The sequence below is a fragment of the Spodoptera frugiperda genome, chromosome 20 (assembly GCF_023101765.2).
Source record: "Spodoptera frugiperda isolate SF20-4 chromosome 20, AGI-APGP_CSIRO_Sfru_2.0, whole genome shotgun sequence".
NCBI classification, from domain to species: domain Eukaryota; kingdom Metazoa; phylum Arthropoda; class Insecta; order Lepidoptera; family Noctuidae; genus Spodoptera; species Spodoptera frugiperda.
Genome location: NC_064231.1, coordinates 337220 through 355991, shown reverse-complemented (window position 1 = coordinate 355991; position 18772 = coordinate 337220). Strand labels below are relative to the sequence as shown.

At 34.3% G+C, this 18772-nt stretch overlaps 5 protein-coding genes across 5 annotated transcripts; 3 read left to right on the top strand and 2 right to left on the bottom strand.

Moving 5' to 3' along the window:
- Positions 1–5435: 5435 nt before the first annotated feature.
- Positions 5436–10062, top strand: LOC118281339 (uncharacterized). The gene is made up of 4 exons (XM_035601919.2): positions 5436–5661; positions 5756–7039; positions 9122–9221; positions 9515–10062. The coding sequence occupies exons 1-4, from the start codon at positions 5653–5655 to the stop codon at positions 9625–9627; spliced, it is 1506 nt and encodes a 501-aa protein (XP_035457812.2). The 5' UTR covers positions 5436–5652; the 3' UTR covers positions 9628–10062.
- An 863-nt stretch (positions 10063–10925) lies between these two features.
- Positions 10926–13044, bottom strand: LOC118262094 (peroxisome biogenesis factor 2). The gene is made up of 5 exons (XM_035573211.2): positions 12588–13044; positions 12346–12423; positions 11803–12228; positions 11504–11725; positions 10926–11219 (listed from the first exon to the last, which is right to left on the bottom strand). Exons 1-5 carry the CDS (start codon positions 12618–12620, stop codon positions 11136–11138), a joined length of 843 nt encoding a protein of 280 aa, XP_035429104.2. The 5' UTR covers positions 12621–13044; the 3' UTR covers positions 10926–11135.
- A 163-nt stretch (positions 13045–13207) lies between these two features.
- On the top strand, positions 13208–15274 carry LOC118262095 (chromatin modification-related protein MEAF6). Its single transcript, XM_035573212.2, has 4 exons — positions 13208–13496; positions 13689–13892; positions 13975–14011; positions 14097–15274. Exons 1-4 carry the CDS (start codon positions 13356–13358, stop codon positions 14540–14542), a joined length of 828 nt encoding a protein of 275 aa, XP_035429105.1. The 5' UTR covers positions 13208–13355; the 3' UTR covers positions 14543–15274.
- LOC118281314 (osteopetrosis-associated transmembrane protein 1) lies at positions 14613–16579 on the bottom strand. Its single transcript, XM_035601892.2, has 5 exons — positions 16393–16579; positions 16007–16308; positions 15091–15326; positions 14838–15009; positions 14613–14747 (listed from the first exon to the last, which is right to left on the bottom strand). Exons 1-5 carry the CDS (start codon positions 16491–16493, stop codon positions 14698–14700), a joined length of 861 nt encoding a protein of 286 aa, XP_035457785.2. The 5' UTR covers positions 16494–16579; the 3' UTR covers positions 14613–14697.
- A 283-nt stretch (positions 16580–16862) lies between these two features.
- Positions 16863–18636, top strand: LOC118281310 (gonadal protein gdl). The gene is made up of 4 exons (XM_035601889.2): positions 16863–17143; positions 17228–17388; positions 17657–17790; positions 18139–18636. Exons 1-4 carry the CDS (start codon positions 17052–17054, stop codon positions 18274–18276), a joined length of 525 nt encoding a protein of 174 aa, XP_035457782.1. The 5' UTR covers positions 16863–17051; the 3' UTR covers positions 18277–18636.
- Positions 18637–18772: the final 136 nt, after the last annotated feature.

The following is an 18772-nucleotide window of genomic DNA, read 5'->3' as shown; positions in this document are numbered from 1 at the left end:
TGTAATTGATTCGCAGTCGATAGGACTTCGGAATTCGACCTAAATGTTTGATTATATTTTATTAAATTATTCATTCAACATGCAATAACTATGTAATTTATGACCTTGATTGTAAATTCCTCTATGCTTCAATACATAACATTACATAATGAATTATTTAAGGATTATCTAGTTGCTGTTGTTACATAAAATTTTGTTTTAGGTAATATAAAAAATGTAACATGCTGTATTCCAAAAGTAAGTTGCGAAGCTTCAGAGTGAATATATATATTTATATTCAGTATTGACTAAGAACTCCTGAAAATAATGATGCTTCATATAGCATTAAGTAAAGTAATGTAATAAAAGTTTATTTTTGTTAATAAAGTCATTTCAATAAATCAATGGACACGCCTCTATTGTGAAACTTAAAGAAATTGCTCTAAGATACGCCTAGAGCAATGCAAAGCTTGGGTCATAAAATTGATTCTAAATATAGTTTTGAATATTGATATTTTGTTTTAAATTAAAATGAAATAAAAAAGTACTTTGTTTTGCAATTTCTTTAGCCGTTAATACACTATTATGAAATGTTGATTACATTATCTAAATTATGTTTGAAAAGACTTTGAGTTTGTTTATGTTCAAAGTACTAATGAAATAACAAAAACAAAAGCGAATTTTCATCTCCAAACCATTATCAAAAGATGACATTAATTAACCTAATAACAACCTGGTTTCTTCATGATATGAATATTAATTCATTTTTACTTTCTTGCATGCAAGAAAATTTCACTTCATGCAAAGAAAACCCAAAAATAACAAACACCGTAGGTATACTCTATTTACATTAAAATTACTACAGGAATTTCATCATTCACGGTACTAGCATGACTCATATTCCGATCACATTTCCATCGTATCGTCGAGATAAAAGGTTGAAATGTCAGTTATGTTTAATTGTCTCATATCACGACATGTCTCTCCCTGTCCGCTGATCGTTCTGGAACTAGGACACATTAGCAATTTAGTATGCATCATGCAAATATCTTGGTTAGGTACAAACCTTCGTATCCATTATTGCATTAATTTAAAGTTGTAATTGTTTATCATTCGTTATCTATCTGAAGTGTAATGTAGGAAAAAATATATCTGACAAAAAATCTATCTATCCAATTCTCGATCGTGTCTCATTGTCGATCCAAGCGTAAATCACACATTTGTCTTCTCCAGAAAATAAAATGTATAATTCTCCAGAAAATAAAATAAATAAAATGTAAATGTTGTATACACAGTCCATATTATGTTTTATCAGTTTATCCTAAGGCTAATTTGTAACCATAATTCGTAAATGACAAATGAGACAGCAACAATCGACGGCGTCCTTGAAACACAGCTTATGCACAATTAAACAATTAAGTTCATTTGTACTTACAAATAGAACCTTTAAGAAGCGTGTGAACATTACAAAGAGACATTAGTTATCTAACTTTAATAACATACAAGTAAATAAAACAATAAACAAAATGCACTTCAGTCAACATTAATCTAAGATAGTTTTCAAGGCCAAACCAAATGATCACGAGAAACCTCTTTAGTAAAAAAAGAGTATTTTTGATGCTTTATTTTTACCTAATAAAATAAGATAATCGACCTTGCAGAGATAATAAAGGCGACCATTACTTTGAGAACCTCGCGCCAGTTGTTAGGTTACGTAAAAATATATTACATTTTGTTCCATGTGTTTGTACTTGATAAAAAACTAGTCAATAAAACAAATACTGACCGAGTACTTGTTGATTAACAATCAGGTTTGGGAGCGCTACTGGGCATGGCCGTTGTATTCGCCGTGCCCGCGAGTAATGAGTAAATGGATAGCTAATTTGAATGTTGCTCGGTAATTGTTTCTAATTACAATCGTTTACTAATTACTGTTATTAGTATTGTGTATATGTGCACTTGAGTAGAATGAAAAATAAACAATACAACGTAATAGCTACACATTTAGTTAAGTTCGCTTCAAGCTTCCTTGTGCGAACTGCTAGGGAGTGGAACTCCTTGCCGGAGTCTGTGTTTCCTGATGGGTATAACTTGGGTGTCTTCAAGGCCCGAGTGAATAGGTTGCTTATGGGCAGACGTGCTCCACCGTAGGCCGTATCATCACTTACCATCAGGTGAGATAGCGGCCAAACGTCGACCCATTAAATGTAAAAAAAAAAAAAAAAACTTTATGTTAAAGAAAATGCTGGTGTAGTCCCCTTCTTTTTCTTCACACAACGCTTTGCATATAAATGTCCCGAAATAAATAATTTTACTATTATCATTTTCGTTCTGTTTTGTTTCTCAATACCTTAAACTTTCATGTTTTAAATACTCCATGTAACAGAAGTTCACATTTATTTGGTGACAAGATATAAATCGCTCGTCGCTGCGCCCAGGACGTTATCGAGATCCAGATCGCTCGCTGACTTTACTGCGATGTTTGGTACATTCACATTATGGGTTCTTGATGTCACAGATGATAGCATTACACAATATGATATGAGGATAATTGTTCAGTAAGTATACCGAGTACGCGTTAATCGGACTTAGTCGTTTTTGGAAGTTCAAGACTATTATAAAACAATAGTAAATATTTCACACATAATAAAATTATTAATTACCATTACATAAAGAAATCAAAGTCAATAAAACATTTTAGTTTCAGTGCTACGAGAAACTCGTAGCAAGACAGCGCGTTGATGTCTTTTGTATGAAGCTCCCAACGTAGGATGTCACAAAACAGGATTAAAATAAAATTAAGTTATTTGTATGTATTTCAAGTACAAATAGTAAGTTAATTACAGTTTTCTTATTATTTAGTGTCAGTACTTACATAATTATGTACTTTTCTTGGGAGGAAGTTTATTTGAACTTCAATTAGGTCCAAGGACATCACATAAGGTTTGAGTTAAATAGGGACATTTAATTCGGTTCAACGTCGATTAAAATGATTTAATGCCTTTTTATTTATATTATTTTTGTCAGTTGAAACTGGACTATATGATAAAGCGATAAAGTGTATTTTTTAATAGCATGGCTGTAAGGTTTTTGGTGGCATTACCATTAGTAATTGGTATATTTTATTGAAGTAGCCCTAACTCCGCCCTATTACCAAATTCTCTGGCTAAACATAAACATATCATTTAGCAATATCCGTTTAACATGTATTCATTCACAGGGACCTTGCCGTTTCCATACAAATATGTAATTAAGTTCTATGGATCGATTTTCCAAACATATGTACAGAATAGAAATATTAACAACATATTAATGTTCTTAGTTAAACTGTGGAAGAAAAAAAAGGCTCAATAAAATTCTACCACAAATATCTTGTCTATATAATGTAAATAGGTGTTTAAAAAGTAACTGCGCAGTGCTAAAGTGTGGTGTTAAACGATTTAATTTGAAATCCTTCCACTAGGCACGAGTTTCGTCATTTGCATGTGAGCTGTAAGTAAAGAGCTTAGGGGCTTGTTTGCTTATGCAAGCCGCAGCCTGTATCAACGTATTAAATGACGTAAATTACTGGCACATGTGAGGAAATGTTGCTGAACTTACCGACGCAATTAGTTCAAATGCAAAATTCAGTTTCTCACTCTCAGCAGCTCAGCTTCTAACAAATGCACGCTCTAGTGCGAAAAACATCGATCACACATAAAAAGCAGTCGAGCCTTATTCGTTAACCAGGGTTCTGTCGCTGTAAAAGAACTTCGAAATCGTTTCATTAAGATTTCATATATCAAAATGGCTAGTTAAAAATGAAGAACATAATTTACAAATATGTTTTTTATTTGTAACCAAACCTGAGTTACGACACACTGAGATTTTGTAACACCCTTAGCAACAATATGTTTGATTTTATTCATGCAAACAATATTAAATAATTTGATCAATGAAACAAAAGTGATTTGCATTAAGTATACGGAACCTGAAAAAAAAAACCAAACAACTTCAAAGGAGTACCATTTATCAGTGTCCACTTGTTATGCTCTAAATAAATGAAAACATATTAGATAAACGTTATCTTTCCAATCAGCTGTCTGCACACTGAACTCATTTAATAAACATGTTATCGAACACAATCGGGTGAGCTCGAGTACAGTCGGGCTTCGCTGGACTCTGTAACATATTCAATGCAAAGAAACTACATGTAATAAATTGTATGTACATATATCCTTTTTCTGTGAACAATAATAAAACTTCTGAAACTCAATAATTCAAATCCTGTAACTTAATTTTTAGAATTATTTTATTTTATTTGATTACATAGAACTGTTGCATGAATATAGCTTAAATGACATACCTTTAATATATCAAAAACAATTTTGGGTCAGCTTCAAATAAGATACTTTCAAATAAAAACCTTTAATTAAAAACAATGACAAAACAGAAGCGTCTATTATATCGATTAAATAAATCGATGGCATTCAGGTATCGATACCTAAGTATTTGAACTTGTTCCTAATTCTCCTAAAGATATCAATGACTCGTATAAACAAATCCGTCGGCATTAGCGTCTAATTGCGGGATTAGTTTCGTAACACATGTATGAATTATATGTTCAAGTGTCATGCGGTACCTCCTTATTTACTTTGAGCGTCATGTCATGAAGTAACTTTATTATTTAGCTGGGATTAAGGCCAAACGCAAACAGAAACCAAGTTAATAATTTATAATCTTAGACTTATTTAATTTTTTTTTTTTGCTAATGTTTAAACTTATTTAATTTTTATGTTCATCTACATATGTTATCTAACCAGCTGGTCTTTGGCATTTTTATACGATGTAGTATTATTTATTCAAATATTCAGATAAGAAGGTAGATCTTCGGAAATTTTCGAAAATGACGCTATAAATATTACATCAGTCGGAGGACGGAATTGTGCCGGTAATAAGTTCACCCCTATAACATGGGAAAATGAGAATGGAATTCGTAGATAGTGAAAAGCGGGTAATCGTAACAGTTGATATTATAGTGTAAACACTAACACTCAATACCTGTATGTTTTTTTTTTAATATGTTAGAAGGATGTTTCATAGAGAAACTACACAACTTTTGTTCATGACTGTACGGTAGCATGTGCGTAGGATGCGCTGTCGGTGCACTCTCATTTGTCGCAACCATTATAACATAATCACTAACATATCGTAAAATGTTGTTAGAAAACTCTAAATAAATTAATTACTGAATTTAATTTAATAAAACAACTTTATTCACAGCTCTTATGTGTATTTATTAAAAAGATAATATATCGGCCTACTCAGAATGTTTCTCACGTGTTCTCGTTCCTAATTAAGTGATATTTATAGAAGTATCTAGTCGATATGTTAACATAATGGTGTTTCTAACGTGTGGTAGTCATACATTAGTATATAGACCCGTGGTTTAGCCACCAGCGCATGCGCCGCGCCCACCGACGTACTCAGTGACGGCGAACGTGAAAAAGTGTGACCCGTTCTTACACATATGAGATCGCTATATAAGACTTTGCGGACCAACTTTGCTCTCATTTCGATTTACGCTTAAGTTTGGCAAATACACTTTAAGCTTTCAACCATTTAATGCGAGCGTTGCCAAAACAATCATTTATGCAATATTGTTTATAGAGTGCGAATTACAATAACAAAAGAATGAAGTCGGTAAGTAAAATTATTTTTTTGTTCAATTGAGAATCTTATGTTGTGTACCAAATTAAATGATGCAAATAATAAAATTGAACATACTTTTTTCCAGGTGATCTTCATTGTGTTGGCGTTGCAAAATGCCCTGGCTTATCACGATCCTGATCTAAACTATCATTTAAGTCAGGTTCAGAAAGTGTCGAACTGTGATAACGGATATTCGTACGCTGCGCCCGCGGTGCAGCTTACAACGACCGGCATCAAGACTGTTGCACCTGCACCAGCGATCATTTCACAACCCATTGTCGCTGCACCTGCATACCAGTACTCGGGAAGTTCAGGCTACTCGTCAAGTGGAAGCTCGAGCTACTCCAGCGGTGGAAGCTCAGGTTATTCAGCTGGAATAACATACCAGTCAGCAGCACCACAAATAACTTATGCAGCACAACCAGCAGCCACTTACCAGACTTCATCACTCGCTTCCAACTACAACAACTATGCTGCTCAAGGATACACAACGAAGGAAGTCCACGGATACGCAACTTCTGCTGGTCTCTCATCAGCTGCCTCAAGTGGCAAAACCGTGACACCTCTCGCAACATACGCCCAAGCACCAATCATTGCTAAAGTGACCGCGGCTCCATTGATCGCCAAGTTCTCCTTATCTCCAGCCAAGACTACATACACACAGAACATAGTATCACAACAGGCTTATTCAACCGGATCATTGGCAAAGGCGTCTCTTAACTCATACAACAACATTCAAACAGGAGGACCAGTGGTCTCACAGGTGTACGCTGCTCCTTCTGCTGGATATGCGACATCTCCTGCCTTGAGAGTGCAGCAGTCACAGATCGTTGGAGGACACTACGCAGCAGTGGCAGCACCTGCAGTTGCGCAGTACGCTCAGTACAGCCAAGCTCCAGTGGCAGCGTCCGTTAGCTATGCGGCTCCATCAGTATCACAGTACTCAAGTTCTTCTGTGTCTCACGTGTCGGCTCCATCTTCGAGTTACTTCACCCCGGCGCAGCAAGGTGCAGTGGTCAGTCAGTACTCATCCCCTGTGGTGACACAACACCAGCAGTACGCTGCGCCAGTGGTCGCGCAGTACTCATCTCCTGCTGTAGTGCAACACTCAGCGCCGGCAGTTGCTCAGTACTCAGCACCAGCAGTGGCTCAGTACTCGACACCAGCTGTGGCTCAGTACTCGGCCCCGTCAGTGGCTCACTACTCTGCGCCAGCAGTGGCATCAGTGCGCCAGTACTCGAGTGCCCCCGTGAGTGTGGCCCACGTCTCCTCGCCCGCCTACACTGCAGTGGCCGCTCCTGCGGTTGCCAAGGTCGCAGCAGCACCCCTCGCCGCCAAGAATGTTCACACCGAATTCTTAGAGAATTATGTAAGTACTGTTTTTAAGATGTTTAATTTATAACTGCCACCTCGTAAATGTATCATCATTATATAAGCGTATACTTTTACAAATTAACCACATTTTAATTTTTTATCATTATTTCGAAAGATAGATAAGACAAATATCACGGTCTTTTTTTAAGGCCAAAAACCATTAAAATAAAATTTCAAAAAAATTATTTAAATAATTTAACAATGAAATCCAATGTCAATTTAAATTAATCAAAATAAAGTATTTATACAATACATTGTAGTGGGACAAAAATAAGAATCGGAAAACTTAACATATACCTATATTCAAACATATCTTATACCTACACATATACGTAAATTAATACCAGAAACAAATAATGCACAACCATTTTATTTGATAATAAAGTGGTGCTACTCTGAATTCAGAAGTGCTTAGATGACCCTAACCTAGTCGATAGATATAAAAGAACGAAAAATGTTTCCATTACCAAATAAACAGTAAACAATCATTTAAATAAATAAATTATTCACGTTTAACTTTTCTAAATCAATCCAACAAACTTAAATGTAGTTTAATAGCCATTAATTTGATGTTTATAGTCCTTCTTTCCGCTGACTGAGTAGGTAAATTCTTTACGTTTTTCTTGAGCATTGACATAAAGTTTATGTGTGTTACTAATGTGCCTCAGGACATTGCGGCATTCTATGGAATAAGTTACTTCATATCCCTACAACTAATGCAGTGACGTAATCAATTTGATTGGCTGTCGAGTTAGATCCAGGACTGGTTCCACCACATCGACAATCTTGACCGATTGCTTGCTCACTCACTCTGCACAAATGTGAGAAATTGTCACGCGTTCACCCGTTCATGTTTACTCATGTGTTGTGCAACGGTCCACAAACCCACTAATATTATTTGATTGATTAGGAGTAGGTGGACATCCAGTTGCTTCAGTTTTTAATTAACGTAGCGTTACTAAGTAACTGGGTATCTGATTTGCAGATTGGAATTCATAACATTTATTTTAGTTATGTCATTAGTTTGTCCATTTATGTTAGTGTACGGTAGAATTAATGGTGACTTGTTTGGGGTCAAGGTTGTCTAATGTTGCTGATCGATTTTTTTATTGCTTGTACAAAGCTCACTAATGAAAAAGTCAAATACATTCTGATGTCCTCTTAATGATATGGTTCAGATTGGTTTGTGCGTGTCTTAGATATCAAACGATAGATCACAGTGTGATTAGGTCTTGGTCTTAGACTTAACAATAAGTGAAGGTAACTTTAATTTATTGTCCGCCGCTAGATTAAGTAAATACAAGGACTATGAATTTAATGCCTAACTTATTCACAATGCGATTACGTAAACTGACCACTTGGTATTGCATACAATGTAGAGCTACTTTAGCTAAACTATCTACAGAAATTGTTTCGCAGAAAGGACCAAAACCGTATGTAAGTAGGTGGATAGGTACCGTCTAAATGCATATTGGTTGCATACAAAATGTATAAATATTATTTATTTACATATAAATACAAACTGAACCAGATTTCCTGCGAAGTCGTTGACTTTAGTCCATTTTAAAGAAAGTTATCACACATTACCAAACTTTATATTGTTTAACGGAGGACGTGTGCGTCAGCTGGCTTAAATCAGAAGCATTCACTTACATAACAATTAGTGTGAACTCGTCCGATACAATCTGGACCACTTTCACTACCTTCTCGTCCTGCCACCCTCAACTTGTCGAGATGATTGAAGCGTCTTTGAAATCCTTTTCATTAACAAATAGCTGTTACTCTATCAAACAATTTGTATAGTTGATAAGAACTATTATCTCATTGAAAACAAAAAGCAGACCTTTGTATCTAACCCAATAAAGCTGACCAATTAAGGTAACTTCACGATCTTGTACCTTATCAACCTTTCTATAACTGCACCAATTAAGGCAATTTCGTTACCTATAACCCGGTGTTATAGATTGTAACCTAGTTAATGGGCACTAAAAGTTCATTCAAGACTTGTGCGACCTTTGCGCTTTGTTGCAACTGACATTTCTCACGGCACCATCTAAATTGTGATAACCCTTTGCAGGACGCCCACCCGCGGTATGCTTTCGAATACAGTGTCAACGACCCCCACACCGGTGACATCAAGCAACAGAAAGAAGAGAGAGACGGTGAAGTCGTCAAAGGTAAAGGACATTTCGCTTTCGCATTGCATAATAAGTATAATATTGTGTTGTGAAGGTACATAACGTGACGTCATCGGATTACAAGACCACCGGAACAATCAACGGACTTCAACTTCTTCCACCCAAAAATCTCCACAATTTTTTTGTTCTGCATTCTCTGCTAACACGACTCAAAGCAACAAAATGTAAATGATATCCTAAATGCATTTACCGCAGCACTATTCATAGGCTCATTAATGCGGCTCGAAGGGCGACGGAAACGCATAACTTAACAAATATTTGTATTTATCCAGGTCAGTATTCGCTGGTGGAACCCGACGGCTCCGTGCGGACAGTGAACTACGTCGCTGACTGGGAGACTGGCTTCCACGCCGACGTTCGCAACAGCAAAGACAATAAACATTAAAAGTACGAATATAATTCGGACAGGCAACACGACCCAGTCGATAACATGCCTTATTTGGTCTCACCACCTGTTATAGCCTAAATTAGTGACCTAAACGGTCCTAGGTAACTTATGATTGTAAATAAATTAGTAAAACGTATCGAATTGGATAAGGACGGAAGCTGATAGCCTTGTTAGGTCAGGTTAGGCATGTTGAGCAAAAAATGTGATTTATGTCAGTCAAAGGGAAATTCAGCTAATATTTGCTAGATATTTAGTTTCGTAGGTAAGTTAATATTATCATATATGTTTAATGATTAGGTACCATTACTAAATACTCGTTAAATTATGTATGTAACTACATTTCAGACCGAGGTTGTTTGAATCTCAGAATTAGGTACAGCCTAGTCACATCGACAAATCGATTACATAATAAACTGAAAATATTTAAACATATAGCATTTTTTTTTATTCACTTAAGTCTTAATGAAATTGAAGTTGAACTCAAAGTGCCATTTAAATTGGACTTTTACTACCTAGTAATTACCTACTATTTTTTCAATCATCCTTCATTTCACCCTATGTCCACTCCTTTATCTTAGCAAAATAATTTTAATTTAAAGAGTTTATTGCGTTAAAGGAGCTCATGCCTTATCACTTGGAACTCATACGTAGGTACACGTTATGCTCTGCCTACATCATCGCAGATTAAAAGGCGAGATTGTTAGCGTTCAAGACAGTCATTCTTGTTATTACTTAGGCTTCAAGTATGCCTGTCGAAATGCAACGCCATTCACTTTATTTCCGCGTCATTGTCCTTTCCAAAACACAACTTCACCATCACTGCAGGGATCTCAAACATTTTCGAATGTAGTACAAAAGTACATCAATTGATGTGTTGCTAAGAGCAAATCTCGAGAACGGCTGAACCAATTTCGCTAATTATTTTTTGTTAGGTTTATAATTATTGTCAGAAGAAGGATCTTAAGAAAAATTTACAAATATGCGCAGATTTTTTTTAAGCGAAACGAAGTTTGCCAGGTCGGCTAGTCTAAAATATAATAAAAATGAATCGTAGAATGTGTTGCACAAATCTCGAGAAATATAATCAAATATCATTATAATTGTCTTGTTACATAGACATTAAAATGTTTATGATCAATTAAAACATTGTCATATTTTCATCTACATTCACTGCATCATACTATTTAAAATATATGGAAGTGTTTATTTAATTGTTAAGACTAATATTGAAAGAAATGAAATTGATTATGTAAATAAATTCTGAAAGATATTTTTAGGACCAAAATAAAAATGTATTAAACAAAACATAAAACGTTTATTATAATAAAATTTTATACTTGTAAATAAAAATATACATATTAAATGATATTAAGTTATTTAACTTAAAACACTCCCAATAATTCCTTGAAATAGTTATTTGGCTTCAATTGAGTTTATACCTAATGAACACTTATCACAGAACCAACTTTCCCTTAAAACTAAATTAAATTGTCTATTGATAGGTTTCATGTCTTTACATACTTCTTAACATCTTTGCCATTGTAATAGCACTTTGGGCATGCATAGTCCGAGTCAGCTGTCTTATTGGCCTGAAAAAAATAATATAAAAAGTGATCACAAATGTAACTAGCGAGTCAAGCTAAGAAGATTTTTTTGCATTTTCTATAATAGTCATCTTAAGAAGTCTGCATCTTAAGAATGGAGTAAAAAAAATACAATATCTGATAAAAAAATAACAATGTTAACAGCAATAATATAATTAAAATTAGTTATTATTGTTATCAGCCTAGGTGATAATAAAGACTTGATAGCTATAGTAATCAGTTCAATAAAGTATAATCAAAAACTATTTATTATATTTTTTAATACATACCACTATACAATAGTAACAAAATATGTGACTGCAGCCCATGGTATGTGGTAGGACAGGTGGGTTCTCGCAGCTTGCACAGACTGTTTGCAAAGTCATAACGGGCACGGCCATTGTGCCAGAGGACTTCACATGTTGTCTCCACCACACATACTTCAGCATACCGGACAGTTTAGTTCTCAACCCAAATATATTAATCAACGATATTGTCGTGCCTAACAATTCCTGAAACATAAATTACAATTGAATATGTGTTTTGTTTCTATGTTGCTAAAGTTGGTTTTCATAAAATCAGAACTCACGATAAAATTGTGCCATAGCAATTCTCTGGTCCAAGATAAATCAGTGAGATCTTCTCTAGTCAATGACTCTGCAGACAATTGTATGCCTAATATGAAATCTATGAGTTGCGGATATTTCCCAGTCTGTATGAATCTACAGAAGTTCAATATGTCTGCGATCAATTGGAATGTTTCTAATTTATTTACTATATTCTGGATTCTAGTGTTTGAAGTGAAACTGTAAATAGCCCTCTCTCTTAGGTACTTCAATCCTACTGTGTAACCAAAGTACCAGAACAGTTTACTTCTGGTAAAATAGTCTGTTTTGTAATTTAATGACAGCATCTGTTGTCCAAATGTGCTCCTGGTGTCATATACTGAATACTTGAAAATCCATGTCCTGATTAAAAGTTCAAGCTCTGGAAGAATTGGCTGAATATAACGGGGCTGCAAGAACAAGAAAAAGTATTAGTGGAATAAAATAACTTGCATTATTTAATATTTCTTATAATACATCTGGATGAAAAAAGATTGATTTAGACTAAAATCAACCATCAAACTTACCTCTATATACTTAGTAACTTCAAATAGTAATTGTTTGAAAAGTTCCTCTAACTGACTATCCAGCTGCACAGCATCCAGCTGGAAAAAAATATAATAAAATTGTTAAAACAACAAAATACGAGGACAACTCTACGGTACTGTAATTACTTGAATTTAAAACATATAGATAAATAAGGTATTCCATGTGCTGGTAAGCAAAACAATCTGTATTATTTACAGTAATAAAGTGTTCAAATTCTTACCTGTGTTACCCGAGGTATGTAATTTACAGACATTTTAATTCAATCTACTGATTTTATCGTAAAACAGCAAGTATCCAGATTTATTAAATCTTGTTTTTAATTATTTTTTATCTTTCTATCACCAAATATTGAAGTTTGAACTCATTCCAGTTTCCACTTCGAAGTTCCATTCCACTCTTTCATAATGTCAATTTGTCAAAGTTACAGTCACTGTCAGATGTGACCACAGATGTATACAATTTTTGCTAACTTCGGTTTTAGAAATAGTTATAGCCTTATTCTGTCTTTTATTCTTAGTCATGGTCTCTGTTTACCGTATACGTATTATAAATAACTTTTAATCATGCTGTAACAATCAATAATATTACGTTTTCATTGTTACAGCAGATCCATCACCCCTACTACAAAGGGATTTATAAAACAAATAGTAAAAAATGGGTGTAAATTGTACAATGGCACTACGTGTCGTAATGGACTCTTCTGCCTACCCCTTCGAGCATAAGAGGAATGACGATACATATAGCTCAATAATCGACTAAAAATAGAATAATGAAAAACATCTATAGTCAAACACTACTACACTGTCACATCAAAGCTGTCAAGTGTCATTTTATTCTCTATGGATTTGTCATTGCTTGGAAGTGAGCGCGTTGTGCTTATTGATTATACATCAAAAGCAATTAATTTATCTTATTGAAGGAAACTTACTACCTCGTGAATAGTTATTAAATTATGGATTATTAAAGTACGATATATTCAACTAACGACATGGTTGTTTCACCACAAACCCCCGACAACGATTCCCAAAGTGTGCAAACAAAAAGAAACAATATGGCGTCCAAACAATCCTCTGTGGCTGATACAAGAGCAGAGTTGGCGGAATTGGTGAAAAGAAAAGCTGAAGTAGCCGTAAGTGGACTAAATTAAGATATTTGATGTCTAGATCTTTAGAAGTCCGCCCCTAAAACGACCCACTGACCTTAGTTTTTTCTTATGTTATTATCTTGTGGTATTTTTTTTTATTGCATGTAAATATTTACTGGCTTCTTTGAGCATAGAATTGAAAGGTATGTGTACTAATGTCTTATTACATTACTTTAGGAAACCCTTGCCAACTTGGAACGCCAGATATATGCATTTGAAGGTTCATATTTAGAAGACACTCAACTTTATGGAAATATCATCAGAGGATGGGACCGATACTTGACCACCAACAAGAGTACAAACTCAAAGGCAGACAAACGAAACAGGAAATTCAAAGAAGCAGAGAGATTGTTTTCAAAATCCAGTATTACATCTATGGCTGTAAGAATCTATTCCTTCACTATTTCATTTGTTGTTGTCTCATAATGTAACTAATATTAACACTTCTAATATTCTATTTTAGGCAGTTAGCGGTCTTGTTGATCCGGCTGAAGCTAAAAGTAAGTTGCAACCTTTCAAAAACAAATTAGTACATGATTGTTGTCAGTTATTGACACATATAATTTATAAACATTATCTTTTTAGATGAAAGAAACAGTGAGACTGAATCACAGACAAATGAAGACTCTTCGGACACACAAATCAGTTCAGGACTTAATGTTAGCAGTTTGAACCACACCACAATACATGGTTCCACTGAAAGTATAGCATCTAAACCTTCAGGGAAGCAGCACACCAATGGTGGTATTGAAAAAGTTATCAGCCATTCTCAAACAAAGCAAAATTTGACACAAAAGATTGCTTCCTCATCTGGGATGTTGCAGAAAGCGTTTGGAAGTGATAGTAAAATGTTGTCCGCTGTAGGGCTGGATAGCAGACCTAGTACACCTAAGGACAAAGACTCTAGTATGAATATGTTGAACAAGGGAGATATGACACCAAACTCATTGAAACACAAGATGTCTGCGACCAGTACAAGTAGTAGTAACAGTATGAAGAAAAATAACAACAAGAAAGCTAGACATCGGTAATTAAATTCACATTAGCGACTTAATCTGTTTTTATGTGCCTAAAATGTGCGTACTTATCATTTAGAGCCAATTTTATCAAAAATAGTTTTATTTCTTTGGTCAATTTGTAAATACATATTGTGTTAAATGTTATAATGAGTTTTATTAAGCCTAATTCAATTTGATCTTCCAAGAGAACGCAGAATGCTTTGCTTGAATCTCGACTCTGAAATTGAGAGAAGAGTTGTATCAAAGGAACTGATAGAATTATATAGCTTGAATTAGAGAATGGTTGGTTATTCTGTGTTATACTTACGCTTCAAAACATTGGGTAAATCTCTCATGGGGCTGCAGTATCTCAAAACCAAATAATATAGTATTGGTAACAATGAAATGATGCCTGTGGAGACTAAGAACACCACTTCAGGAGTTCTTCTCACTTTGCAACAATTTAATGTTTTACTCCATATAGATCTTGTTGTATTCATCTGAAAGTTGGAAATAATTATATTTTAATTCTTAAAATATGAAAGATAAGATAATAATGAATAAATATTGAGAGAACTTACAGAGTCTACAATGTCCATACAAATACTGTCAACTCCAATAGCATCTGCGCTCAATGTTTTATAATAATTGTCCAGCTTTATATAAGATTGCATGCAGTTATCACAAACAACTTTACTGTCATTTGATGAAGGAACTATGTACTTCATAATACAATCAATTGTTTGATTAAATAGTTCATTAAAATGGATTGTTTCATTTGACAACACTGGCTGTCCCGTTTTCCAGTCATAACATGCTAAAAAAATAATTTGAATGAGATTTTTTTCTTCATACATATTTAATTTATTGTAACTGAAGAAGCAGTAGTACAGTAGAAGCTCCTTATTCGCGCTTCCTTCATTCGCGGTTTCACTATTCGCGGATTGAAAAATTGCGACCCAATTCCCATATTCGCGGTCTAAAATTTCTTTATTCGCGGATTGAATCGAAATATCGGTGCGTAACCTAAAAAAATACATTCGCTATCCTTTGTCAACGCGTCAGTAGAAGGATAAAAAAAATAAAATAGACCTTAATACAGCTACGTCTAGATTGTGACTTCTGCCTAAACCTAGTGTGACCTAAAACTGGTGATAATAATATTATCATCAGGCAATCTGTATGATCAGAAAGTTCAATTAAATTTTTTTTTATCTACTATTTGCTTCTTAATTTCGTCATCTAGGAACGTATCCCCTATAACCCCATACAAATTACCATTCCATATTCACGGTTTCTGTGTTCGCGGCATATTTACGGAACGCATACCCCGCGAATAAGGAGCTTCTACTGTACTTATGTAGATATTTAAAGAGTGAATACCGAAATTTACATTCATTATAGCTACAAAGAAAATATTCATTTATCAACATGAGAATCAATAGATGGGTGGGGGTGTGTGTGGATGTGTGAAGGCATTTTAAAAACCATACATACCATTACAGTGACCTTTTTCCCAAATACCCATTATATTGTCATGATACTCCAAAATTGCGTCCAATCTATCGCGTGAAATAAATACTGATTTGCAAGAAGTACCATTCACTACAGTCGTCAATAACTCGTGGTACTTATCATGGAAGCTCATATAATGTTCTATACAGTTTTTACATATTCTTATTGGCCTAGCATGTAATATTGAGCATTTAGTAAAATTAGACGCATAATCAGCGTAATCACTTAAAATCTCAGAACATTTCTCAGGGAATGGTACCATATATCCTATTCCAGTTTTTAATCTGAAATAAACAAGGTTACTTGAGTAAGCAAGTTACGAAAGAAAATAGGTACCTATGTTTATTTACAACTATGTTCTTACTTACAATAATAAATTGGCATCTAGAGACTCGTCAGTCGATGTATCCGCTTTTAATAAATTAATATGTAAAAGTAGGAAAGGAAACACCCAATAATAACTCTTCATGTTTGATTTATTTCACTTTACACATTAAAAAACAAAGACTATAGTTTCTGTTTTGTACCGTCTGACACATTCACTTTGATAAAATGTCAATAAAGAGAAACCCAGCTGATAGCAGTCAACTAGATGTTAGCTTCTTGGCTTTTTGGACCAAGGAGAATTCTGAAGTTAGTCACCTATCAGATTTCTAAAATGTCTGAACAAGGTTCAATATACATTTTATTGAGGTTTGTTTATTTATTGTTCAAACCAAACAAATTGATTTAATCTGCTTTTAATTGTCAAATCCAAGTAATATAATTATTTTTCGGTTTTCTCAGAGCTCCAGCAGGTAATCCCTATCGTCCATTGTCATTGTCAATGTCATTATAACTGACAATGACAATTGTGTCAAAATAAGTCAATGAACTGATTGTTGTGAAGGGTAATTTCGTGTTATTGTGATTTTTAATTCCTATAATAAATAGTAAATTCGATCAAATCTGTGGTGTTAAATATAATAGTATTTCTATCCTACACAACTTAATGTGATTTTTGGTTAGCAAAAGTACTTTTAGAAACATGGAAGCTAATGAGCCAACTCCAGAAGCATTACAGAGGAAATTATACTTTTTACTAGAGCAGCTACAGGATATGGCCAGAGAGTTACCACCGTAAGATTAATATATTCTACTCTAACACCTATTTAATTCAATTACTGCTTTGGTCAGTACAGTAACATCTTATTTTTATTGCAGGAAATATCAAATGAGAGTACCAATTGAGTTACTATCTGGATTAGCAAACTGTCTTCTAAACGATACTGTATTTGAAATAGTTAAAGGACTTATGGAAATTCAACATGTAACTGAAAAACATTTGTTTCAACAAAGACAACAAGTTATAAATAAACATGCAAGTAAGTATGGATTTGTTTTATTAAAGTACTAGCGACCCGCCCTAGCTTCGCTTAAGTGCAATGCTGATATAGTATGCATATAAAGCTATGTCTTGAATCATTATCTATTAAAAAAAAAACTTTATTAAAATCCATTGCATAGTTTTAAAGAATTAAGGATACAAAGGAAAATAGGGACAGTGGTTTAAACTATGTAGTCATAAGGCTGTCGATATTAGATATTGATTGAAAGGTTTATAACTTTCATAAATTAATTCTTCTATTGCAGTGGAATTACAAAACTTGATCAACACTACACCGAATCCAGAGCAACAGGAACTTCAGAAAACATTATTAACATCAAGACACAAGGAAGAGTTAAGACACACAGATATGAAATTAGTTCTTCAATTAGATCAAAAAGTAAGTATAGTATTGGATTAGAACATGTTATTTGTTACATCTTCACTTTGCCGTCCTGGCAGTAAGTGGGTTGGTGGCCATACGCAGACTAATCAGTGTTAAAAAAAAGCAAAAAGTCTAACTGCATCTAATAAGTGCACTAATTCAACAAGAAAAGGAATTTCAGGTCCAAAAAATAAAAGCTATGAAACCTCCTTTATTGTCTAGACTTGGAACCTTAACCAGTACATACTTTAGTTTGAATATTGTATCAACCTATTTCTCAATCAATTAAATCTATTTCTTTCTTCTCAGTTCCCATGAAGAAAGTTCTGTTTTATAAAATTCTCAAACCTTCTTTTTTTGCAGGTGAGTGACCAACAGGTGACTTTGGAAAAAGCCGGAGTGCCAGGCTTCTTTGTCACCAATAAACCAATAGAAGTTAAAGTACAGATGTACCTATTAGATTTCATTCTTAGACTAAGTAATATGGATATACCACATTAATTTAAAAATATTGTAACACCTTTTATCCCCTAAGAGGTAGGCAAAGGCGCACTTTACGGCATGTAATGTCATTGTACAATGTACACCCACATTTCAAATAAAACAATTTGTTAATGTAGACTCCTACTACTTTAACATATATGGTGAAAAGTGGGCCTATCGTCATAAAACGGGCACAATTCCAGAGTCTAACAACCGTAAACAACCCAGTCGTAATTTGACCGGCCCCGGATCGAACCTGAGACCCTTTGCCCGCCAGTCGCGCTTGCAACCACTCGACTAAAGATGTACGACGCATTGTTTTCATATTAATCATTGTTAATATTTTTATGTTATTATAATAAAAGTAAATGAAAAGCCCAGCATGGTTTCATTGTCGTAGCAAACCACATGTATCATAATATTACGATAAATATTTTGACATGTAATCTCTCCTTCATTATGTAGAAACAAAAATTTCCTTCCTGCCAATCTCCTCATAGTATTAAGTCTGTTT